The sequence below is a fragment of the Pelodiscus sinensis genome, chromosome 19 (assembly GCF_052426305.1).
Source record: "Pelodiscus sinensis isolate ZL-2025 chromosome 19, ASM5242630v1, whole genome shotgun sequence".
Lineage (NCBI taxonomy): Eukaryota > Metazoa > Chordata > Testudines > Trionychidae > Pelodiscus > Pelodiscus sinensis.
Genome location: NC_143070.1, coordinates 16257799 through 16283989, shown reverse-complemented (window position 1 = coordinate 16283989; position 26191 = coordinate 16257799). Strand labels below are relative to the sequence as shown.

At 48.8% G+C, this 26191-nt stretch overlaps 1 protein-coding gene across 1 annotated transcript in view; it reads right to left on the bottom strand.

Moving 5' to 3' along the window:
• Nucleotides 1-567: 567 nt before the first annotated feature.
• The window catches only part of LOC149522217 (killer cell lectin-like receptor subfamily B member 1B allele A), a 43999-nt gene continuing 18375 nt past the window's right edge, over nt 568-26191 (bottom strand). The window contains exons 3-6 of the mRNA XM_089770625.1: nt 25387-25557; nt 13958-14112; nt 13115-13227; nt 568-1135 (exon numbers count right to left, since the gene is read on the bottom strand). Of these exons, the coding sequence (XP_089626751.1) occupies nt 1012-1135; nt 13115-13227; nt 13958-14112; nt 25387-25557 (563 nt within the window). The 3' untranslated portion in view covers nt 568-1011. The remainder of the gene's footprint in view (nt 1136-13114; nt 13228-13957; nt 14113-25386; nt 25558-26191) is intronic.

The following is a 26191-nucleotide window of genomic DNA, read 5'->3' as shown; positions in this document are numbered from 1 at the left end:
CCGTGGCTCCCTGGTCACCACAATCACTGTGAGATGCCTGCAGGGAGAATGTGCCAGGAGTTCTGTGCCCAGACTGACAGTTGTGCCCGTAAGGTCCTGAAGTTCAGGCAGGTCCCTAGGGGGTGATACAGCTTGGACGTGCTCCATTCAGACAGGAGAGAACAGATACTGGTCTTCCTCTCTGGCCACAGGCACATTGTACAGCTCAGGCTGGATGCGTGTTTGCCTACTGAGCCACTTGCAAACTGAGCGATTGTTTCTTCTACTAGATTCTCTTGCCCAGCTTTCACAAAGAGCCTGTTTAAAGAGAAAGACAAAGGGTTGGTCTTCTCTGGGTTGAGGGTGCAAAGAAACACCCTGGATCTCTCACCTGAGAGGCAAACTGGAACCAGGCGTCTGTGTGGCAAGGTTGCAACATGAGGGGCTGTGAAATGCTGCCAGGTTTAGTGTGATCAGAACTTGGCTGGGCAGGAGAGTGTCTTGTTAACAGAGACACAGCCCCAGAGTGTGTGTGACAGTTTTATTTCCTATGGAGCCATTTGTTTTCAGGGTCTTTACCAGTGCCGGTGTGGGACCCTCTGTGTGGGGTGAAATCCGCTGACACAGGATGGCACTATGGACATCCACTCTAAGGCAGTGAGTGAGAGCAGAGCAGGGAGCTGAGGGTGCTCGTACAGAGGGGGGTGGGGGCAATATGACTTTGGAAGGAGCAGCTGGGTGACGGGTGTGAGTGTCCCATGGGCCAGGACTGGACCCTACAGGGGGATGCTCAAGCAACTCAGGAGTTAGGGGGCCTATCGCTAACCTGCAGTGTGACAGCTGCTGTGTGTGACCTGGGGCAGCGTGAGGCCAGTGGGGTTGGAGACCTGACCCCTGACAACCATCATGTGAGGGGCAGGAAGGTGACTCCCAGCCCTGGGCACCCCGGGAAGCCACAATCCAGCCTGCTGAGCTTGAGCGCAGGGTCCTTGACATCTCATAGACACAGACTTGGCTCCTTGGTCCCACTGGTTAGAGCACAGCAGCTTCTTTCTGGCAGAGCCATTTGAGCTCAGCATCACATGTCTCCGAGTGAATCCGGTTGCCTCTGATCCGACCGCAGCTGTTCCCGTCCACAGGGCCTGAGATGGGGAAGCTACAGAATGGAAATGAGTCCGTGTCACTGGGGTTCCCTTCCACAAGGAAAAGACCCAGAGTGGGTCTTTCCTCCCCCTCACGCTGCTGGGAAGCTTGGCGCTGCTGTTGCCCTCCATCTGTCACCTCCCTGTTGTGAGTCAGCCAAGCCGACAGCCCGGGAGCTGAGAGGAATCAGGGGTCTCTGGCAAGGAACAAACCAGGCTGAATCCCAGGGGGCTTTCCTTTAAAAACCAAGTCAGAGTCTCAGGGGTGAGAGGAAACCTGCCCTCCCCCCACACTCCATGAGGGGCAGCTGCAGGGAGCCTGAGGGCTGGTCTGGATCAGTGGTTCCCAACTGTTTCTATGCTGCCTGCCAGCAAACCCATTCACGAATGTTTGGCAGGCTGTTGGAATTTTATTTGCCTATTCATTATGTAAATAATGAATAGGCAAATAAATATTACCAGTCTGCCTAGCCCCAACCCAGTCCCTTGCTCCCCAGTGCCTAACACCTTTTGACCCCCACCCCCTATGCCCCATGCCCTTTGATCCTTTAACTTCTGACCCCTACAGCCCATGCCAACACCCTCTTGCCCCATGACCCCACCATGCCCTCACCCCTTTGCCCCCACCCCACCCCCGCATTCCCCAGAGTAAGGCTGCCCCCTCTAGGGAGCATGGCTGTTGGTGCTGTGGGTGGGAGGAGCAGCCTCCTCTGTGCACCCACCCCCTGGGCTGCCAGCTGCTACTTCCCAGCATGATGCACAAACCAGTATGATGCTGTTCCTCTGCCTAACTCACCTGCGGGCCCCAAGCCGGTGAGCCTATGTGAGTCTGTCTCCCAGGCTCACCCCTTTCCCAGGGCCATGCTAATGCCTGTACAAACCTGCCTTGTGCTGTATCATTTGCTGAGCATCATTAAGTATCTGGCAAATGGGTACTTAAACCTAAGCAGATCAAAGTAAATAGAACAAAGTAAATAGACAGATGCTAAGACAGGAAGGATACTACTCACAGAGCTGTTAGCACTTTTAGTGGTTATGAGGTAGTTAACGTCCTAACAAACCCAAATCTAAAGGTGCTAACAGCTCTGTGAGTAGTATCCTTCCAGTCTTAGCATCTATCTATTTACTTTGTTCTATTTACTTTGGTCTGCTTAGGTTTAAGTACCCATTCGCCAGATACTTAATGATGCCCTGTCTCACACACCCCTTCTTTTTTCTTTTTTTCTTCGGGTATGTCTACACTAGCCCCCTAGTTCGAACTAGGGAGGCTAATGTAGGCATTCGGAATTGCAACTCCAGCCCGGGATTTACATATCCCGCGCTTGATTTGCATCTTCCCGGCCAGTCGCCATTTTTGAAATTTACAAGCCCAGACTACCTGCCCATGTCTACATGCGGCAGGGAAACAGGCATTCGATTTAAAGCCCTAAATTGAACTACCTGTTATTCCTCCTGCAAGGAGGTTTACCAGGTAGTTCGATTGAGGGGCTTTAAATCGAACGCCCGTTTCCCTGCCGCTTGTACTAAACATTAAAAAGGCCGTAGAGCAGTTTTTAAACTAAAAGATGGGGGAAAGCTGATTGGTGCGGAGATGCACGTAAATCGGAAGGAGACTTATCTTAGAGGAGAATCCATTGATAGAGATTCTCTAAGCTGTAGTCAGAAAGAGAGGAGGGGAGAGGGCAAACCATGGGCCAGAGCAAACAACCGCATACAAAGGAATCTAATGCATCAGGGAAGGGCAGACAAATAAGCAGTGGCAAATTTTTAAAGTGTTTGTACACAAATGCTGGGAGTCTGACTAATAAGATGGGTGAACTGGAGTACCTCGTATTAAATGAGGAGATTGACATAATAGGCATCACTGAAACCTGGTGGAATAAGGAAAATCTGTGGGACACAATCATACTGGGATATAAAATATATCGAAAGGATAGAGCAGGCCGGGTGGGTGGCGGAGTATGTGAAAGATAATGTAGAATTAAATGAAATAAAAATATTAAGTGAATCAACATGTTCCATAGAATCGCTATGGCTAGAAATTCCATGCTCCAATAATAAGAAATTAGCAGTAGGGATATATTACCGACCACCTGACCAGGACAGCGATACTGACATGGAAATGCTGAGGGAGATTAGAGAGGCTACCAAAATAGAGAACTCTATAATAATGGGGGATTTTAATTACCCCCATATTGACTGGATACATGTCACCTCAGGAAGAGAACCAGAGATAAAATTTCTCAATGGCTTAAATGATTGCTTCTTGGAGCAGCTGTTGCAGGAACCCACAAGGGGAGAGGCAATTCTCGATTTAGTTCTGAGTGGAGTGCAGGATCAGGTCCAGGAAATAACCGTTACAGGACCGCTTGGGAATAGTGACCATAATATAATAACATTCAACATTCCTGTGGTGGGAAGAACACCTCTGCAGTCCAGCACCCTGGCATTTAATTTCAAAAAGGGGAATTACACAAAAATGAGGAGGTTAGTTAAACAGAAATTAAAAGACACAGTGACTAGAGCCAAATCCCTGAAAGCTGCATGGAAACTTTTTAAAGACACCATAATAGAGGCCCAACTTAAATGTATACCCCAAATTAAAAAACATAGCAAGAGACCTAAAACAGTGTCACCGTGGCTTAACCACCATGTAAAAGAAGCAGTGAGGGACAAAAAGGTATCTTTTAAGAAGTGGAAGTCCAATCCTAGTGAGATAAATAGAAAGGAACATAAACACTGTCAAATCAAGTGTAAACATGTAATAAGAAAAGCCAAAAAAGATGTTGAGGAACAGCTAGCCAAAAACTCAAAAAGAAATAACAAAATGTTTTTTAAGTACATTAGAAGCAGGAAGCCTGCTAAAAAACCTGTGGGTCCCCTAGATGATCGAGCTATAAAAGGAGCAATCAAGGACGATAAAGCCATTGCGGAGAAACTAAATGATTTCTTTGCTTCAGTCTTCACGGCTGAGGCGTTGGGGAGATTCCCAAATCTGCACCATCCTTTGTGGGTGATGAATCTGAGGAATTGTCCCGGATTGAAGTGTCATTAGAGGAGGTTTTGGAACAAATAGAAAAACTTAATGTTAACAAATCTCTGGGACCGGATGGCATTCATCCAAGGGTTCTAAAAGAACTCAAATGGGAAATTGCTGAGCTATTATCTGTGGTTTGTAACCTATCCTCTAAATCGGCTTCCGTACCTAATGACTGGAAGGTAGCCAACATGACACCAATATTTTAAAAGGGCTCTAGAGGCGATCCTGGCAATTACAGACAGGTAAATCTAACTTCAGTACTGGGCAAATTAGTTGAAACAATAGTAAAGAATAAAATTGTGAAGCATGTAGAAGAACATAAAAAGTTGGACAAAAGTCAACATGGTTTCTGTAAAGGGAAATCCTGTCTTACTAAACTATTAGAGTTCTTTGAAGGGGTTAACAAGCATGCGGATAAGGGAGAGCCAGTAGATATAGTATACTTGGATTTTCAGAAAGCCTTTGACAAGGTCCCTCACCAAAGGCTCTTGTGTAAATTACATGGCCATGGGATAAGAGGGAAGGTCCTTTCTTGGATTGAGAACTGGTTAAAAGACAGGAAACAAAGGGTAGGAATAAATGGTAAATTTTCAGATTGGAGAGGGGTAACTAGTGGTGTTGCCCCAAGGGTCAGTCCTGGGACCAGTCCTTTTCAACTTATTCATAAATGATCTGGAGAAAGAGGTAAGCAGTGAGGTAGTAAAGTTTGCGGATGATACCAAACTGTTTAGGATAGTCAAGACAGAAGCAGACTGTGAGGGACTCCAAGAAGATCTCTCCAAACTGAATGATTGGGCAGCAAAATGGCAAATGAAATTTAAGGTGGATAAGTGTAAAGTAATGCACATTGGGAAAAATAACCCCAACTATACATACAGTATGATGGGGGCTAATTTGGCTACAACAAATCAGGAAAGGGATCTTGGAGTTATCGTGGACAGTTCTCTGAAAACTTCCAGGCAGTGTGCAGCAGCGGTCAAAAAGGCAAATAGGATGCTAGGAATTATTAGGAAAGGGATAGAAAATAAGACCCAGAATATCTTACTGCCCCTATATAAAACTATGGTACGCCCACATCTTGAATACTGTGTACAGATGTGGTCTCCTCACCTCAAAAAAGATATTTTGGCCTTGGAAAGGGTTCAGAAAAGGGCAACTAAAATGATTAGAGGTTTGGAACGGGTCCCATATGAGGAGAGGTTAAAACGACTGGGACTCTTCAGTTTAGAAAAGAGGAGACTGAGGGGGGATATGATAGAGGTCTATAAAATCATGAGTGGTGTGGAGAGGGCAGATAAAGAAAAATTATTTATTAGTTCCCTAAATAGAAGAACTAGAGGACACCAAATGAAATTAATGGGTAGCAGGTTTAAAACTAATAAAAGAAAGTTCTTCTTCACACAGCATGTAGTCAACCTGTGGAACTCCTTGCCAGAGGAGGCTGTGAAGGCTAGGACTATAATAGAGTTTAAAGAGAAGCTAGATAATTTCATGGAGGTTAGGTCCATAAAAGGCTATTAGCCAGGGGATAAAATGGTGTCCTTGGCCTCTGTTTGTCAGAGGCTAGAGAGAGACGGCAGGAGACAAATGGCTTGATCATTGTCTTCGGTCCACCCTCTCTGGGGCACCTGGTGCTAGCCACTGTCGGTAGACAGGATACTGGGCTAGCAGGACTTTGGGTCTGACCCAGTGTGGCCGTTCTTATGTTCTTATGTAGTTCAAACTGGGGGCTAGTATAGATATACCCTTTCTTTCTCCCCCCCCCCCCCCCCGCAACCTACTTCACCTTTCCTATTTATTTCGAGTTTTCATATCCCCCACGCATAACTCCGGTCATCTGAAGAAGTGGGCTGTAACCACGAAAGCTTATTATACCAGCTATATGTTTTGTTAGTCTATAAAGTGTTACCAGACCTTTTTTTTTTTTTCTCTAAGGGTATGTCTACACTACCCCGCTAGTTCGAACTAGCGGGGTAATGTATGCATACCGCACTTGCTAATGAAGCCCGGAATTTGAATTTCCCGGGCTTCATTAGCATAAGCGGGGAGCCGCCATTTTTAAATCCCCGCTGCTTCGAACCCCGTGCAGCGCGGCTACACGGGGCTCGAACTAGGTAGTTTGGACTAGGTGCCTATTCCGAACTACCGTTACTCCTCGTGAAACGAGGTGTACCGGTAGTTCGGAATAGGCACTCTAGTCCGAACTACCTAGTTCGAGCCCCGTGTAGCCGCGCTGCACGGGGTTCGAAGCAGCGGGGATTTAAAAATGGCGGCTCCCCGCTTATGCTAATGAAGCCCGGGAAATTCAAATCCCGGGCTTCATTAGCAAGTGCGGTATGCATACATTACCCTCCTAGTTCGAACTAGGAGGGTAGTGTAGACATACCCTAACAGACTAACTAGGCTATCCCCTGAAGCTCCTATAAAATGTATAGTAATCCATTGTTTGGCAGTCTTACGGAGCCTAACAAGCAACACTCTGCCAGCACTGTGCATAATAAACCCTCATGCTTGGATCTACATGGTGTCAGACTTCTGTTCCCTTACCAAATGTGTTGGAGTTAGGGTGACCAAGTGTCTTGTTTTTAAAGGCACAGCCCCATACATAAGCCCTCCTACAGGTGTCCCGACTTTTCTTAATACTGGGCAAATTGTCCCATATTTTATATTGCTCCACCTCCCCCATTAGTACTGGCAGATCCAGCTGCTGGCCAGATCCCTGCTCACCAGCTGCCCACCCACTAGCGGTGAGTGTGGGAGTCAGAGGCTGATGATGCGGTTGAGGATGTAAAGCTGGGAAGGGGGGATGGAGGACAAAGCTTCAGTGTGCAGGACTAGCCACTCCCCCTGCTGCTTGCCAGCTCTTGGCCAGCCAGGCTCCCTGATCTCATCTGTGACTGGCACTGGCTGCCGGCTGGGAGCTGTGGTGGCTGGTGAGTTCAGGCAAGCTGCAGTCAGTTGCAAGTTACCTCTGCTGCCCACCCAACAACACTTTACATGGTCTTCTGCGTGTGCTTCAGTCTCTGGAGGGAGAAGTGTCCATGCTAGTGCAGGTTTCCCCGTGCATGTGGATGGAGCTGAGCCTCAAGATGCAAGGCAACAGCTGTGGGGGTGGGAAGGGCAGGAGGGCTCCTCTGAGCTGGTGCTTGTGAGGGGGAGTTGTCTGATAGACAGGCATTTTGCGGAACACCTGCGTTCTGTCAATATAGAATGCTAAAGTGTGACGAAGGTCCAGTTAAGAAGCATCGTGTCTCTAGGGGATGTGTGTGGCTTTGCAAAGAAAATGGGCAGGACTATTGGCTCATTGATGTGGAATGACGTGGTGACTTTAGGGAGAAAGGAAGGGTGGACCAGCCATTACTGCCCCTATCTCTCTGACCCTCCTTGCAGAGGTGACGGCTACCAAAAATAGCATCTTCATTGTGAAGAATGAAAGCGCACATGACCATAGGCTCGAATGGGGATCTCATAAGTCAGTCTATCACTAGACTGAGGTTCCATGAGGGTGCAGGTGCTCTGTAGGGGGGAATAAAGGTTCTGGAGACCCCTTAAAAACCTCTTGATAACAGGATGGGCAAAAACTGATCAGCTGTCCACTTGTTCATGGAATGCAGCAATTACTGCAAGGTGTACCCTGACTGTGGAGATAGACAAGCCCCCTTCTTTAAGGTGATATATGTAGCCTAGAATGGAAGGAAGTGGGGCATTCTGAGGATCCAGGTGGGTTTGTTGGCCCCAGGATGTGAAACATCTCCATTTCTGAAGGTGAGTCTCCCTGGTAGATGGTCTCCTACAGTGAAGAAGAACTGACTTCATGTTCTCAGAGCAGCAGGATTCATCTCCCTGGAACCAGAGAGGAGCCAGACATGGAGATGGAGCGTGTGAGACTGGGGATGCAGTAGCGTGCTGTGATGTTGGGACAGGAGATCTCACCTGGAAGGAAGTGGATACAGTGGTTCGACCAATATGTATTGGAAGAACAGGAACCAGGTCTGCCTGGACCATGACAGTGCTATCAGGATGACCAGAGATCTGTCTTGTGAAGAACTCTGGAGATGAGTGGCACCAGAGGGAAGGCATAGTGTAGTGGCTTGTCCCATAGGATCAGAATGGCGTACGTCTGGAATCGTGACCGAGACCCGCTCAGGAGCAGAATTGTGGCATTTGGTGTTGTTACTGGTTGCAAAGAGGTCGATTAGTGGATAACCCCACCTGCGGAAGATAGAAGCTGCCACTGATGGATATAATGCCCACTCGTGGTCTGTGGGAAAATTGCAGATGTGGGTGTCCGCCATTATGTTATAGATGTCGGGCAAGTAGGATGCCCTCAGGATAACTCCATATTGCATACACCAGTTCCAAAGGTGAGTGGCCTCTCTGCAGAGTGATCAGGAGCATGCACCCCCCCTCCTGTTTATATAAAACATAGTGGTCGTATTGTCTGTGAGTATGCAGACTGTGCAGCTGATAATGAGTTGGGAAAAGTGCTTGCACGCGTTCTTGACAGCCCTGAGTTCTAACACATTGATATGTAGAAGGGCTTTGTGCTGTGACTAATTTCCCTGCACAGTATGGTGACTCGGGTGTGCATCCCAGCCTATGAGTGAGGCATCTCTGGTGATTTGCACCAAGGGCTCAGGTTGAAGGAAGAGAACCCCTGTGAATAGATTGTGGGAGGATATCCACCATGTGAGGGATTGGAGCACGTGATCATGAACGGTAACTGACTTATGGAAAGGGTGACGATTTGGCTTGTAAACTGAGGTCAGCCAATGTTGCAGGGCATGCAAATGGAGATGTACAAACTGGACAACATATGTCGTGGCAGCCATGTGGCCCAATATTTAGAGACAGGTATTAACAACAGTGACTGGGTTCGTAGCTATCGCGTTGACGAGATTGCGTGAGGTATCAAACTGCTATTGAGGTAAGTAGGCTCGAGCCGATATGGAGTCGAGGCAAAACTCTGTGAACTCTATGGCCTGGAGTGGATCAGGCAGAGATTTCTGCTCATTTATCAGAAGCCCCAGGTAACTGAAGAGACATCTGGTCTTTAACGCCATGTCTATTGCCTCTGCGTACAACCGGCCTTTGATGAGGCAGTTGTCGAAGTATGGGAAAATAATGAACCCTCATTGGCAGAGATAGGCCACCATTTCAGCAAGGACCTTTGAGAAGACTCGAGGTGCCAAGGAGAGGCCAAAGGGGAGGACCACGTATTGGTAATGGTCCTCCCCAACTGCAAAAAGGAGAAAAATGTCTGTGGGTTGGTAATATGGAGACGTGGAAAAAGGCATCCTGGAGGTCGAGGGCCACAAACCTGTCCCCTCTGTCCAGTGCAGGGATGATTGAAGCCAGTGTAACCATCTTAAACCACTGTTTTCTCAAAAACTTGTTCAATTTGTGCAGATCTAGGATGGGCCTCCAACTTCCCATGTGTTTCTGGGTCAGGAAGTAGGTTGAATAAAACCCTCTTCCCCAATAAGGAATAAGGACCCTTTCTATCACTCCTCTGTGTAGAAGTCGATTGATCTCTTGCCTGAGAAGGGTCTTGTGAGAGGTGTCCCTGAAGAGGGACAGGAGAGGGAGAAGGTGAGGAGGAAGTGATGTGAATGGGATTGTTTGCTCAGGCTACTTTATCTCAAGAACCCACTGGTCTCCATAACTTTCTACATTCCCAACAATGTAGAAAGTTACAGAGCCTGTGGTTGAATATAGGTTTCTGTCTTCTTGGCTCTGGATGATAGGGGAGGTCGGGCAGACCCCCGACCAAGACTTCAGATTTGCTGCATAGGGGCCTGGGAATCCGAGGAACATGACTGAGGAGGACACTTCCGCTGGGATCTCTGTCTGGGACAGTTATGGTCATAAGGTTTATGCTGGGGGTGGCTATAGAAGCTGTCCTTGTTCCTGTTGTAAGGGAGGTAGTGTCTGCGACAATATGGAGGGGTACCCATGCCTAATGTTCGTAGGGTTGTTCGGGACCCCTTACTGTTATGAAGGATCTCATCTGTATCTACTGTGAAAAGCTTTGTCTTGTCAAACAGGAGATCCTGAACTCTAGTCTGAAGCTCTCAAGGCACCCCAGCAGCATGTAGCCAGGAGGCTTTCCTCAGGACTACGGCTGTGGCTGTGGATCAATGGCAGATAATAAGGCTGTATTTGTGGATGGTGTGGCCCTCTTGAATCACTGCCCTGAGAGTGGTTCTTTTGGAGTCTGGCAGGAGTTCAATCAGCTCAGCCAGCTTGGAGTAATTATTAAAATTGTGGTTCGCTAGCAAGGCCAAATAGTTTGCTATGTGAAGCTGTGATGTGGCCGAAGAGTGGATTTTTTTGCCATATAGGTCTAGTTTCTTGTGCTCTTTATGATTAAGTGTGCTCTTGGTCTGAGGGGCTTTAGAGTGTTGATTAGCTGCATCCACGACCAGGGAGTTTGGTTGTGAATGAGAGAAGAGAAATTCTAGACCCTTAGGGGGAACAAAGTATTTGCGGTCCACCTTTTTGCAGATTGGTTGGATGGAAGCAGGTGTCTTCCAGATGTCATCAGACACCTCCATGATCACCTAGTCAGTTGGCAATGCTATTTGCCCCTGGGCAGCTGGGCATATTTTTTTAAAGGTAATGTTGCTTCTCCTTTTATTCTTGGAGCTGGACCTCCTGAGAGATGGCCACTCTTTTGAAAAGCTCTTGGAATTGTTTTAGATCATCTGAGACATGCTATCCTCTGGAATTACAGCATCCTCTGGGTTGAGGATAAATTGTTGCCTGGAGAGTGATGAGGCACCTGCATATCGATGTCATCCTTCAGTATCTGACCTTTCTCCTCCTCAGAGTCAATCATGGTGGGGAGAGTGTGAGATGGTGAGGAGGAAAGGACCCTTTTTGAGGAGGTAGGCAGTTCTATGATGTGGCATCTACAGGGTGTCCACTGCTCCCATGAAGCCAAATGGGAAGGGTAGTGTGTGTATGGGGTAGATAGTGCCATTTGGGATACCACCGTGTGTGGCATGGTCTGTTGTAGCGATAGTACTGTCGAGATGCTGTTAGCTGGGAGTGTTGTGAAGAGAAAACACTCCTCTGGTCATAATAATAATAAAACCCCTCATGTGGTGATGGAGACCTGGCATAGCTCCTGCATAAATGAGGGGAAGGGAGCACCAGGGAAGGCTTCCTCGAAGGGGGAAGGGAGAGTAATGATACATCATTGGTCCCCCGTGTTGTTAAATTGGGGTTACTGGTGGCTAGGTCAGTATGGTGCGGGTGCACTGATGGCTGCCCCCTTGCCAGCGCCTCTGAGTCACGAGAGCCATGTGAGGATGATGGCCCATCATCAGGCAGTGCTGGAGTCTTATGGGACCGCTTGGCAAGTGGCTCCCTGCTCCTTCACTGCATTGTGCCTATAAGCACTGTTGGTGGCAGTGTGGTTTTTCTGGCATTGAGAGCAAGTGTTCTGCCCCTCAGTTCTGGGGGTCACGGTCACTGTGCCTGTGGTGGGTGCTGGCACCGGAGTCATAGAAGTGCTTGGCACATCTTCCCTGGTCCCACTGGGGGATAGCATAGGATGCAATCACCTCAAGAAGGAAGGCTTCCTGCCCCAACTTTTACTGGGGCTAACAGGCATCTCTGTCTCAGGATCTCCCGCTGAGCGGGTAGACTGAGTTGTCTCTGAAGGCTGCAGCACCTTTTCAAAAAGTATCATTCAGAGCTGCAGCTTCTGGTCCTTTCTGGCTGTGGCAGTGGTCACATTTCTAGGTGAATAGTGATAGAAATGTAGCCGTGTTAGTCTGATGTAGCTGAAACAAAAAACAGGACTATGTAGCACTTTAAAGACTAACAAGATGGTTTATTAGGTGATGAGCTTTCGTGGGTCACACCCACTTCCTCAGATCTGAGGAAGTGGGTCTGGCCCACGAAAGCTCATCGCCTAATAAACCATCTTGTTAGTCTTTAAAGTGCTGAATAGTCCTGTTTTTATTTCTGAGGTGAGTGTGACTCACCCAGGCAGGGTATGCAGGAGTTATGCCTGTCTCAAATGGGCACAGGCTCCTTACATTGTTGACACTTTTTAAGAGGTGTCATGCTGAGGAGATAGCAAGGCAGCTGAAGGCTGTAACTAGCTCCCTGCTGTTAACAGCTGATAAGTGGGAGCACACTGCCCCCTGCCGGGCCTCTCCTTCTTCTTTTATCTTTTTTTTTCTCTCTCTCTCCTGGTGCCCCTCTCTGGTAAAAGATAGTAGGGGAAGAAATGGGGGGGGGGGGGGGAGGAAGAGAAGAAGGGCAGCTGGCTGAGGAGAAGTGGAGCTCCTGCTTATGATGCGGCCTGAATGGACCAAAAAGAAAAAAATCTAAATCTTTTTTTGGGGGGGGTCTATTTTATCAAAAAGAATAAAGAGAGGGAAAATTTTGAGGTAAAAATTGAAAGCAGCAAGCGCTAGACTAAGGAATGTCTCTGAGGACTCCATCTGTGACCGAGGGTGGTAAGAGAGGAACTGAGGGGAGGGGAAGGGCTGCGCACGAGGCAGCTGTCAAACTGCCAATGGCGCGAGCAGTCTCCTGTGCATGTGTGGCCTGACGGTAAACTGCTAGGGAAAAAGCTCTGAACTGCGGCTCCGGGGATGACCCATCACCAACAGTGGAGCACCCATGTGGACATCACCTGAAGAAGAACCCCCTAGTGCAGACGCAGCTCTAGTCACATGTGAGTTCTTCTTCCACCCCTGCAGAGCGCCCAGTCAGCACAAGCCACCCTGCTACCAGTTTGGTAGAATGGCCGCGGCACTAGGGCTTGTGGTAGCATAGCAAAAATGCCCTGAACCAAGGTAGCTACACTAGTAACATGTCTAGGTGCAGGCCAGGCCTTAGACGATGCATATTTAACAGCAGCATGTTGGACAGCAGAAGTGTTTCTCAAACATCTCTCAGGCAGCGTCAGGCAGTGACAGGCAGCACTCACCGCGCTGGGTCCAACGGGGAGCCGCCCACCCACGTCCATTTCCCCCTGGGGGGTGTCACTTTAAGCCCAATCCAGACAGAGCTTGCATCTTGTGTAACATCCTGTAAGGAGTCCTGTGAGGGGCAAGCAGAGGGGGAGGGGTGAACAGGCTCTAACAGGCTGGAATTCCCTCCGTGCTCCTGTATTTATTATCTGCTCTGGGCTCCGGTGGCTCTTCCCAGGCTGCCAGCTGGAGAACCCGTCCACACCTGAGCTAACTCACCCTCACACCTAAGTAGGCAGGTCCCAGTGCCAGGGCGGGGGAATGTGACTCTGTGCAGATCTGGTAAACCAGCCCCAGTCCTGGGTCTCACAGAGTGGGCTGGCCCCTTAAGGGAGCCCTCAGTTCAACCTCACCTGTGACTAAGAGCCCCTGGATCCAGGGTTCAGGTGATGGAAACAAGAGACATGGAGCCAGGCCTGGTGGGGTTATTAGGACAGCCCAAGGCCAGTCAAGTCGGAAGTGCTGCCTCCTGTGGGTGCTTTGGGTCTGGAGAAAAATATTAGTGGGTGCTCAGCACCACTGGCACCCAGCTCCCTTTCCCCCTCCAGTGCCTCCTGGGCCCACCAATCAACTCTCCTGAGGTGCAAAGCCTGTGAGAGCCAGCTGGACAGTGCAGGGTGGGAAGCTGTGGGGTTCTGGTTCCGAGCCATGTATGCATCAGCCAGGTGCCCAGGAAGGGAAACCACCCACAGTGTGGAGTTTGATCAACTGGGGGAATAGGAGAAAGGGAAGATAGCCAGGTTGGAATAACTCTGCACATGTCTCTAGCTGGAATTTTATGAGTCTGTATTGAGTGTTACCAGCTCCTCCTGGCTTTGGAGCACGAGCAGTTGTGAGTGCTTCCCCGAGCAGTCGTCCCGGCTCCCAGTCCAGTTGTTAGTCCCTTTTGACAGCCAGTAGCACTGGTCCCCACGCAGCTGCCAGTCCCTGGGGCAGAGTTTGCACCCGGCGCCCCCTGGAGGGAGAGATGGGAACAGAAGTGTGGTCAGTTCTGAACAGTCAGGCTGAAGCTGCTTAAAAATGTTCTAAGTTCCTTTTGGATCAGAGCAACCAGATGTCTGATTGTGGCTGGGACAGCCCCTTTTCTAAGCCTGGTCCTGGTTGTTCCCAGTTCTTTGGCAAAATGGGCATTTGTCCCGTTTCCTCTTTCCAATGTGATCAGTGGGCAGCAGCCAATGAGACCAATGCTCCCTCCTTTCAAAAAGTGGGATGCAGAGGAACGTGTGGGGAGGGAAGTCGTGCCAGAGAGGCAAGTAAGAGCTCATCCAGAGGGAAGGCAGTGATTCCAGCCCTGCCCTGAGAGAGGGTACAGGGCTCGGGCTAGTCCCACACGGTTTCCCATTTCCCCTTTGGGAGATCTGGGCACCTTCTTTTTAATGGAAAATGCCATTTTTACCAGACCGAAATACCTTGGGCGCCATTGTTCCTGTCTGATGGGGGAAGGGACTCAAAATGGAAATAGCGACTAGGGGTGAGGGGGAGGATCTCATTCTGATTTGGAGGAGAAATTAAGTTCAGGGTATTGCTGATGTTGCCCCTACAGAGCCATCAAAAGCCTCCAGACTGAGTGTGCTAGCGAGGGCTTTTCTCAGGGGTCAGTGCACACACAGCCAGGCAGACTGTAGCCTGACAGGGCTGGGAGGCCAGAGGAGAGAATTCCCTTGGAGCCTTTACGCCGGGGTGGGCAATAATTTTTGACCAGGGGCCACTTCAGAAATTTTTGAAGTGAGCCTGGGCACCCGGAAGAGGCAGGGCCTCAGGTAGAAGGGCAGGGCTAGGACTTCCACGCTTCTCCACCCACAGACTCTGATTAGTTTGGGGGTGGGAGAGAGCACAAGATATGCAAATGAACGCTTCCTCTTCCAGAAAAACCTGCTGTGTAGACATATCTTCAGTGTTGAATCAGATAATATTGACAACTGAGACAGTTGGATGCCATCTGCTGAGGCAGAATTGCACCCGATACCCCATTTTAGCAGTAGGGGCTGCTTTACCATTGCTACTGCCATGGTTCAGTCTGAAAGCAAGGTCACTATGAGGTCATTAAGGGAATTCTGCACCACTGTGTGCCTGTAGAGTCCATATCCCCCGCAGATTTCTCTGCTTCCCTGCAGAAAAATGACTGACAGAGAAACTGCAAGAACAGTCATGTACCACTCCCTAGCTGTCCTATCACTTCAGGCACCAGGGCTATGGCTACACTGCACTCCTCTGTCTGCAGAGGGGTGCAAATAAAGCACTTTGAAAGTGCAAATGAAGCAGGGATTGAAATATCTGCACTTCATTTGCATAATCCCGTCATGATGCTGTTTCGATCAAGCGCCATTTTGAAACTGAAACCGTAGTTTAGCCGCAGTTCTGCTGACAGCAGGGTGCTTTTTCGGCAGATCCTGTACTCCTCAAAAAACGAAGAGTCTTTCTGTCAGTCATTTTTCTGCAGGGAAGCAGAGAAATCTGCAGGGGATATGGACTCTACAGGCACACAGTAGTGCAGAATTCCCTTAATGACCTCATGGGGACCTTGCTTTCAGAAGTTTGGGATTGATGAAAGGGATGCCAGAAAGAAGGTTGTGCGAATCAGTCCACCATTTTAGGTATTCACAAACATGGGCTGGAGGGGTCACCATCCTGCGAATGTGTTGCTTTGTGGGAACATGGATGGAAGCTATCCAATGTAACAGACAATGGCAGTATAGCCATGCGTGTTGGACTATGTATGTTGTTGAAGCCATATGGCCTATTAGTTGTAGGCAGATAAGTATTTGGACTATCGGACTGCTGGCAGGTATCACAATCAGGTCTTGGATGGCTTGGAATCTCTGGAAGGATAGATAAGCCCTTGCCGTGGTAAAATCTAGATGAGTGCCAATGAATTTTAAGATCTGAGATGGCTCGGGTATTGATTTCTGTTCCTTGATTATTAGTCCGAGAGAGTTGAAGGTTTCTTTGGTCATAGTTATCATGCTATGCATTTCCACTGAGGAGCGGCCTCTTAAAAGGCAGTTGTTGAGATACGGAAAAATTATGACCCCTCTTCAATGAAGGTATGCAGCCACCACTGCCAGGGTTTTTGAAAACACCCTGGGAACTGATGAAAGGTCAAAAGGTAGAACTCGGTACTAAAAGTGCTCTGTGCCTATTATGAAACAAAGGAAACGTCTGTGGGCCAAATGGATGGTCATGTGGAAGTAGGCATCTTGGAGGTCGAGGGCAGCAAACCAGTTGCAATTGTCTAATGCAGGGATTAGGGATGCAAGAGTTACCATTTTGAAATATTGTTTTTGGAGGTAACGGTTGTGCTTCTGCAGATCTAGTATTAGTCTCCACCGGCCTGCCTTCTTCTGGGTGAGGAAATAGTGAGAACCCTTTCCCCCTGAACTCATCCAGAACCTTCTCTACTGCTCCGAAGGAGAGGAGATGATTGACTTCCTTGCATAACAAGTCCTCATGAGAAGGATCCCTGAAGAGGGACGGGGTAGGTGGAATGGTTGGCAGAGTAGATAGGAAGGGTATTGCATAACCGGATGTCACTGTCTCCAAAACCCAATGGTCGGATGTGATTGTGGACCATTGATGATAAAAAGGTCTCAAGTGGTGGTGGAATGTTGGTGAGGTGTGATGATCCTGCTTGACAACTGGGATGATTTGGATGCCCGCAACCGAGGAGTCAAACCTGCTGGTTATTAGCTGGTTGAGTTTACGTGCAATTATTCTGGTTGCATCACCTCTGAGGTCACTGTCGGGAACACGACTGGTCGAAGCCATGGTGCTTTTGACGCTGGTGTTACCTTTTGTATGGATAATCATATCGCCTCTGATATAGCACAAAGTGTCTCCATCGATATGGAGGTGTGTAAATCCCTAGAGTAAGCAAGGTGGTGCATGAGTCCTTACTAGAGTGGAGGACCTCATCTGTTTTCTCTGTAAACAGTTTTTGTTTGTCAAATGGTAAATCTTTGACTTTGTTTTGCAGGTCTCTCAGGCCTCCCGCAGTTTGAAGCCAGGAAGCTTGTCTCATTACAACTGCTGTGGCTGTTGATCAAGTGGCTGTGTCCGCCATATCGAGAGCTCTCTGGAGGCCTGTCCTGGCATCTACATAACTTTCCTGAAGACAGACTTCAGCATAGGCCTCTTTGAATCGGGAAGATGATCCATGAGGGTCGTCAACTTTGAATAGCTGTCAAAGTTACGGTTTGATAAAAGTGCAGTGTAGTTGGCTATTCAAAGTAGCAGTGTGGCTGAGGCACACAGTTTTTTCTAAAATAAATCCAGTTGTTTGCTGTCTTTGTCTGCTGTGGCATTCTTGTATTGTGGTGCTTTAAATCTATTTTGCGCCACATCTACCACTAAAGAATTGGGCTGGGGATGAGTAAATAAGAATTCTATGTCCCTTGATGGGACAAAGTATTTCTTGTCCACTTGTTTATTCATGGCCGGGACAGAAGCTGGAGTCTGCCAGATTTTTTCTGCTACCTCTAAAATTGCCTCATCAAGTGGTATCGCTATTTTTGAACACTGAGCGGGTTGGAAGTTTTTAAGAATGCAATACTGTTTTTCTTGCTCCTCCACCAGCTGAACCTCCTGACTTACCACCACCCTCTTGAACAGGTTTTGAAATTGTTTAAGATTGTCAGGAGGTGATACATCACCCAGGATCACTGCCTGATCGGGGGAGGATGACAATTGGTCTGTAGGGGAGGTGTCAGGTAGCTGGTCTTCTGTGTCTGAAACCTGTCCCTCCTCAGGCTCTGAGTGAAGTAGCTGAGGGGGTGAGGGCTCAGGTGGTGGTGGTGGAGGGTGGATGCTTGGTGATGTAGATACCAGCAAGTGTCTTGGTGACATACATCCACATGGGGACCACACCCTATATAGCGATCGATGGCGACAGTAATAGTTATGGTGATAGGTTTGGAAGAAAACATAGTCCACACTCTGCGTTTGTAAGCCACAAGAACATAAGAACATAAGAATGACCATACTGGGTCAGACCAAAGGTCCATCTAGCCCAGTATCCTGTCTGCAGACAGTGGCCAGCACCAGATGCCCCAGAGGGGGTGGACTGAAGACAATGATCAAGCCATTTGTCTCCTGCCATCCTTCTCCAGCCTCTGACAAACAGAGGCCAAGGACACCATTTCTATCCCCTGGCTAATAGCCTTTTATGGACCTAACCTCCATGAAATTATCTAGCTTCTCTTTAAACTCTATTATAGTCCTAGCCTTCTCAGCCTCCTCTGGCAAGGAGTTCCACAGGTTGACTACACGCTGTGTGAAGAAGAACTTTATTTTATTAGTTTTAAACCTGCTACCCATTAACTTTATTTGGTGTCCTCTATTTCTTCTACTACGGGAACTAATAAATAACTTTTCTTTATTCACCCTCTCTACACCACTCATGATTTTATAGACCTCTATCATATCCCCCCTCAGTCTTCTCTTTTTTAAACTGAAAAGTCCCAGTCGCTTTAACCTCTCTTCATATGGGACCCATTCCAAACCTCTAATCATTTTATTTGCCCTTTTCTGAACCCTTTCCAAGGCCAAAATATCTTTTTTGAGGTAAACAAGCAGCCACAGGCAGTTTATTTTCGAACAATTGCACGGGAAGGGACTGCGAAGCAGACTTTCGAATACAAACAGTTAAAAAGCCTGTGTATATATACTGTAACTTTCCCGCTACATACATCAATAGCTAACAATTATCTCTTAGGGTATGTCTACACTAGCCCCCTAGTTCAAACTAGGGAGGCTAATGTAGGCATTCAAAGTTTGCAAATGAAGCCCGGGATTTAAATATCCCAGGCTTTATTTAACAGGTAGTTCGAATTAGGGATTTAATTCGAACTACCGGGTCCCTGCTGCGTGCAGCCGTGGGCAGTTAGTCCGGACTTGTAAATTTCAAAAATGGCGACCGGATGGGAAGATGCAAATAAAGCCCGGGATATTTAAATCCCAGGCTTGATTTGCAACTTCGAATGCCTACATTAGCCTCCTTAGTTCGAACTAGGGGACTAGTGCACATACCCTCAGTTCCTCCCAGATGCTATCATATCTCAAGGTTAATGCTTGAGTCAGCATTCCATCCTTATCTCCTAAAGTGAGGCAAGAGGCGAGAGCAGCATTTATTACAGCTCTCGCGTTGTCAGGTCTCAGAGTTAGCCTGACTCTTGTTCTGCTACTAACAAATCCCCTTATCCCCTTTCCCTGCTTCCACATAGGGTTCATGATGATGGTAATAATCATGTTGATAGTGTGATCTCCCTGAAGAGGAGTGTCTGGAGGAATATGGACATCTGTGATTCTCCTTGTATGTCATATGTGACGAGATTTGCAAGTGAGTAGATATGTAGCATGCTCTGGAAGATGGCGGTGGAGAAACGGAGATATGTCTCAGATGGTGGTAAGTGTGTCTCGTAGGTTCCCCAATAAATGGGGATGGCATTCTGTGGTGCAGTGAGTGAGGGAAGTCGTGCCGCTCAACAGGTCGGGTACACGGTATTGGCAACCTTGGTGCTGGTGGGGATGGTGCCAGTGCCAGGGAGAAAGTCAGAGAGATAGAGTACGGTGTAGGGCTCCGGTGCTTGTTTATCTTGGAAAAGGCTTTTCTTGGAGCTCAGGATGGCTCGGTTCTCTCCGGTGCTGGCGATGTTTCTTGTGGCACTGAAGGTGCTGGCGGTGGCACAGCTGTAGTCAGTGTTGATGGAGGCACCAGTGCGGTTCTGGTCGATAAGGCTGCTGGTGCTGAGGTCGTTCTTGGTTTTGTCTGCGGCCATGATGTTGCCACCACATGTGGTACCTTTTGGATTCTGAAGTCAGAGCTGCCTTTGAATGGGAAGAGGTGGTGGCAGACATGCCTGGCTTATCTCTGGTGCTCACCGTGCTCTGGGAAAGGGACGGCAGAGAGCATGTTGGCGATGCCCAAATCTTTTTGGGTGGAACTGAGCCTGGTGAAGAGGCTCTCCGTTTTGCAGGAGTGGCTGGATCTGAAATAGTTGCAGAGACCAAAACTGACAGTTGAAGAGCTTTATTGAATAAGACCATCCGGAGACACATCTTTCTGTCTCAGTGAGCCCTCAGTATCAATTTTGAACAGTGCGGGCACTTTTGTGGTATGTGGGCTTCGCCGAGGCAAAGGATACATGACGAATGGCTGTCTGAGGCGAGCATACCTTCGTGACATGTTGCACTTTTTAAAACCCGGTGAACCAGGCATCTCAGGTTCATAAGAAAAGTCTCTGTTCTTCTCCCCTGCCTCCTTTATTTTGGTGGCCTGAAGGCTGATAATAATGGAAAAGTTTTCCTACCACTATACAGGCAGTCCCCGAGTTACGCGGATCCGACTTATGTCGGATCCGCAGTTACGAATGGGGCTTTTCTCGCCCCGGAGGACTGGAGCGGCGGGATACCCAGATGCACTGCAGTCCCGCCGCCCCCGTCCTCCGGGGCGAGAAAAGCTGCTCCATGTCTCCCTGGTCTGCTGGGGGGGGGAACCCCCTCCAGCAGACCAGGGAGACAGGGAGAAAAGCCTTGGAGAACGCCCACAGCAGGACAGCCTGGGCGCGCCTGGGCTGTCCCACTGCGGGCGTGCTCCGTGGCTTTGCTCCCCATCTCCCTGGTCAGCAGACCAGGGAGACGAAGCAAAGCCGTGGAGGACGCGGGCAGTCCCGCCACCCGCGTCTCCGTGGTCTGCTGGGGGGGGGTGCAGCTAGTGCCCCCCTCCTTCCCCCAGCAGACTAGGCTTTTCTTGCCTACGCCTGGGGTAGAGCAGCTGGGGCACTGCCGGGTTGGTCCCACAGCGCCGCTCCTCGGCGCTACTGTACCAACCCGGCAGCACCCCAGCTGCTCTGCCCCAGGCGTCCTGATTCAGCCGCTGCTGGTCAGTTTCAGCAGTGGCTGAATCAGGACGCCTGGGGCAGAGCAGCTGGGGTGCTGCTGGATTGCTTCAGTAGCGCCGAGGAGCGGCGCTACTGGAGCAACCCAGCAGCACCCCAGCTGCTCTGCCCCAGGCGTTCCCCAAGTCAGCCACTGCTGAAACTGACCAGGGGCTGACTACAGGAAGCCCAAGGCAGAGTTGCTCTGCCCCGGGCTTCCTGGAATCAGCCGCTGATCATTTTCAGCAGCAGCTGACTTGGGGACGCCTGGGTTTCTTAAGTTGAATCCGTATGTAAGTCTGAACTGGCGTCCAGATTCAGCTGCTGTTGAAACTGATCAGAAAAGAAAAGAGTTCACTCCGACTGCAACTGGGGGCAGTTGAGAGGAACTGGTGGGAGCTGAACCGCTCATGTGTGCAAAAGGGTGTGAATGCTGCAAGGCGCCGGCTGTGCATTCGCGGTCCGGCTGACCACTGATACACAAAACTCTGATCTGCGGCTCTGGGATGAGCCCAACACCTACAGTGGAGCACCCATGGGGACATCACTTGAAGAAGAATTTTAGAATTTTTAGCACAGAATTCTCTCAGGAGTAAATGTAAGAGCTGCCATATTGAGTCAGGCCACTGTCCATCTTAGTCAGTATCCTGTCCATGATAGTGGCCCTACCAGAGCTTCAGAAGAGTGTACAGAACAGGGCAATTATGGAGCAATTCACTCAGCTTCCACTCCCAGCGTCTAGTGGTCACAGGTTCAATCTCCCACCGAACATGGGGTTGTGTCCCAGAGTATCTTGGCTAAGAGCCACTGATGGATCTGTCTTTCAGAAACGTATGCAGTTCCTTTCTGAGCCCAGTTCTACTGTTGCCCATCACAACAGCCCATGGCAGTGAGTCCCACAGGCTACTTGTGCACTGTGTGAAAAGGCACTTCCTCAGGTTGTATTAAACCTGCCGCCTAGTAATGTCTTTGGGTGACCCCTGGTTTTGGTACTGTGGGAAAGGTAAAGACAATTCTCCATTCACTTTTTCTACATCATTCATCTCCTATCAGATCCACCCTTAGTTGTTGCTTTTCTAAGCTGAAGAGCCCTGATCTTTGTAAGTGTTTCTTCTTATGGAAGCTGTCCTGAACCGTTGATCATCTTTGTTGCTTTTCCCTGAACCCTTTCCAGTTCCACAATGTCCTTTGTAATATGGGATGACAGACTGCTGCATGCACTATTCTAGTGGGCGCACGATGGGCGCACCGTGGCTTTATGTAGACATGCTACAGTATTTTCTGGGTTTTTTTCTATCCGTTTCCTAATAGCCCCTAACACATGGCTTGCTCTTCCAACCATGGCTGCATCTTGAGCAGGCACTTTCCTAGGACTATCCACTGTGACACCAAGATCTCTTCTTTGGGTGGCAAAAGCTAAATTAGAACCTGTCTTATCATGGGATGAGGACTCACCCCCACGGTGCCACCTGCAGAACACTCTGGGAATTAGCTTTTCAGCTCTGAAGCGCCCCCTTTTCTAGTGTCTCACCCACTGTTACAGATTTTTACTCTGCCTCTGTGTTAGGACCCACCTCCCTCCCAGACCAAGGGAGCCCCCAACCACCTATGCCCACCTGGCCTCTGTGACTCACTGTCAGTCATCATCTAGCCTCTGCCACAAAGGAAAATTGCAGTCTGAACTGGCTACTCAGCATTGACAAGGGGGTGTGGACCTGCCGCCTTTGCCTATCCTGGCTGTTTCTCTGCAGCCCTAGTAGCCTCAGGCCTTGCTTCAGGCCCTGAAGCCTGGGAGCTTGCTTGGCCAGAGCTCCCCAGCCCTGCTCTAGGTCAGGCAGCCTAAAGCTGACCTAGTAGCCAGATCCCTCCTGCTCCCCAGCTAGAGCAAGTGTGTGTCTATGTCCTTCCCTCCAGGAGCCCTGATTTCTGCAGCCCCAGCTGGCCTAATTGGCTGTTTCTGCCTTTACTGTGGCCTCCACTCTCTCAGCCCTTGCCTAGGGCTGGGTTTTACCCTTAAAGGGCCAGTGTGGGCCAGACACTGGCACACCGCCATTGTAGAGGTGGGATTATTTTTTCCAAGGTGCTTTGCCTTATCACTGTTGATTTTCATCTGACATTTTGTTGCCAAGTCACCCAATTGTGAGAGATCCCTGATTAACTCCTCGCAGTCAGCTTGGGATTTAATTATCTTGAATCATTTTGTAACATCTGTAAACTTTGCCACGTCACTGTTCACCCCCTTTTCCCAAATCGTTAGCATGTTCCACAGCACCTGTCCTTGTACAGAGCCTTGAGGGGGATGTTGCTAGTAACCCCGCTCCACTGTGAAAACTGACCATTTATTTGTACCCTTTGTTTCCTGTCTTGCAACCAGTTACTGATCCATGAGGGGACCTTTCCGCTTACCACAGGGTGTTAGTTACCCGTAGAGCTTTGGGTGAGGGACCTTCTCAGAAGACATTCAGAAAATCTAAGTGTGGATCCCCTCATTCACACACTTGTTGACTCCCCTGAGGAATTCCCTTTACAAAAGCCATGTTGACCTTTTCCAAATAAGTCATGTTTCTCTGTGTGTCTAGTCATTCCAGTTTGTGACCCTGCACCTCATTTCTTCAGAGTGATTTTATGACACAGGGTGTCTTTTATGCGAGATTGGTCCTGTGAGATGTCATTGGAAAGGTTCTGATTCAAATCTGATTTGAATACAATTACCTTATTTATAGGCATTTATCATTTTTGTAGTTGAAGTTATGAACAGTAACACTAAAAGGGTGGGAGTTTTTTTGCTTTTCACTTGTGTGTGTCCCCAATCATAAATGTTCCTCACCCCTGTTGTGGAGCTATAGCGCCATCACTCACAGCCACGGGCTGTCTGTAACAGCCTCAGGAAGGCTCCCCAGGTGGGAGATGAGCATCTCCAAAGGCCTATTGTTTTGTTTCCTAATGGGCCATTGCCTCCAACAGGCCCTTCCTCACTCACTTCTAGACTGAAAACAACTTGTTTAGTGGGCATTCCCCAGTGTAACTAATATAAATATGCAGATAAATAATTAATATTTATAACTTCAGCTACTAAAATGCATACAAATAGGACAATTATATTCAGCAAATCAGAACCTTTCCAATGACATCTTCTCATACCTATGTCACAATCTTACCTAATTTCACTGTGAAGAAGATGGGGAGCAGAGCATCAAACTGTCCATAGTAGAAACTCCAGTGACTTTGCCCAATATTGAAGTCAGGCTCACCAGTCTGTAATTGCCAGGATCCCGTCTGGAGCCCATTGTAAATAGGAGCATTGCATCATGACCGACCTGCCAGGCATAGAACTCTTCTCGAATACTGGGGAGTTTGAACCTCTTCAAATTCCAGCATGGGGGACTACAATTTGTCCTTCTAAAACACCTCCCACAATTCCAACTGGCTATGGGATTCCTCTGCAGTAATTTCCTATCGCAGTGTATGGCAGTGTCATGCACTGCTGGACAGCTCTTGAGTTTCACCCCAGAGGTGGCTGCATTTCAATAGTGGAGAAATGATCCCTGGGAGTACAATATAGTTTGTAAAGCCCTTTGTGATCCAACCTCAATAGAGATTGCATTATTGCACCCTTATTAAAACTGCTTGGGCTGGAGCAATGGGAATTACTCTGACCACTAGGTGTCACTGCTGCTTCTCTATTGAAAAGCTCAGCATCTACTTAAAAAAATCACTCTTCTGTCTGGATATTGTTTTCCTGGTGCAGTTACAACGGGAGCTGACTGACAAAACACTCCCTTCTTTCACAATGAAATTCTTCACAGAACACTTTTTGCATTGGAGCAAATAAACTTCTGCCTCCCAAGCACTTTGACTGAAAAATGAAAGTTTACTCCTATTGTAAGTCCCCTTCACGCTGGCATGTTAGCAATGTTGCCACCTGTCATGTTTTTATCATGGGTCCTGTGAAGATTGATGTTTTCTTTTACGCCCCAGCTCCTGGAGTCAGGGGATTAGATGATACTCTCAGTTTCTTTAAAGAAAGCTCCTTACCTCATAATGACAGAGCAAAGCTTGACTACAGGACCCTAATGGCTCAGACACCATAAGGCAAATATAAACAACCCAAGCTGAATAATTTTCCTAAAATAAACCAATCTCAGGCTTTTTAAGGCCTCACTCGGGGTTTGTGAATGCTTGGCAATCACAGCACAGAAGTAATGTATTCAAAGGGGTCTCCGTATGAATGAGAATTTGGTCAGTTGTATTTCAAACTCAGTGTCCCTTGTGGTGGCTGGTTTCCTGTCACAGCAAGAGCTGCAAACTCTTTAAGGGAGAGCGACTCATGGCTCTGGGACAGTAGGAGCTGCGGTTACCTGCCAAGCTGCCATGTTGAGGTTCACACAGAATTGATTTCAAGTGAGACCGGAAATCCTCCAGTCTGAATCCTCCTCCATCAGTGCAATTGACGATTCCAATTTCACTCTTCTCAGATGTATTCAGAGCTGTTCTGCTCTGTCCTTCTCCAGAGCCCTGCAACTGGGAAACTTCAAAACAGCAACAATGTCAAAGAAAATCATGTCTGTTGCAGCTATTTAGGAATTAATAAAACAACTGTGTGTGCTGGGAGAGAGGTGTAAAATCATCACACAGTGCAGCATCCAGCCAGTGTCGGATTAATGCAGGATGGGCCTTAGGGGCTGCAGCCCAGGGCCTCAGGCTAAGGCAGGGGTGGGCAAAGGGGCCTCTGTGGGCCAGATCCAGACTGCCAAGCAGGTTGATCTGGCCTGTAGAGGCCCTGCTGCTCCCCTGCCCCCTAGTCAATTAGGGGCGGGGAGCGCGCAAAGCTTCCTCCTGTCCTGTGAGCAGCATGCAGCCCTCCCAGCACGCAAAGCCTCCTCCCACCCTTCCCCCGCCCTGTGAGGAGCATGCCGCACTTCAAAGTGCCACACGCTGCTCGCAGGGCGGGCGGAGATGTCTCACGCTCCCCCAACCCTGATTGGCCTGGGGGCAGGAGGAGTGCATGATGTTTCCTCAGGTCCTCCCCTCCTCCCCGCCCTCCGCCCTGCTAGGAGCACATGGCACTTCAAAGTATTGTATGCTTGCACTGGGCAGGAGCAGGATGAGGGAAGTTTCGTGCAGCTTCCCAGCTCCCATGCCAATCAGGACTTGGGGGCGGGG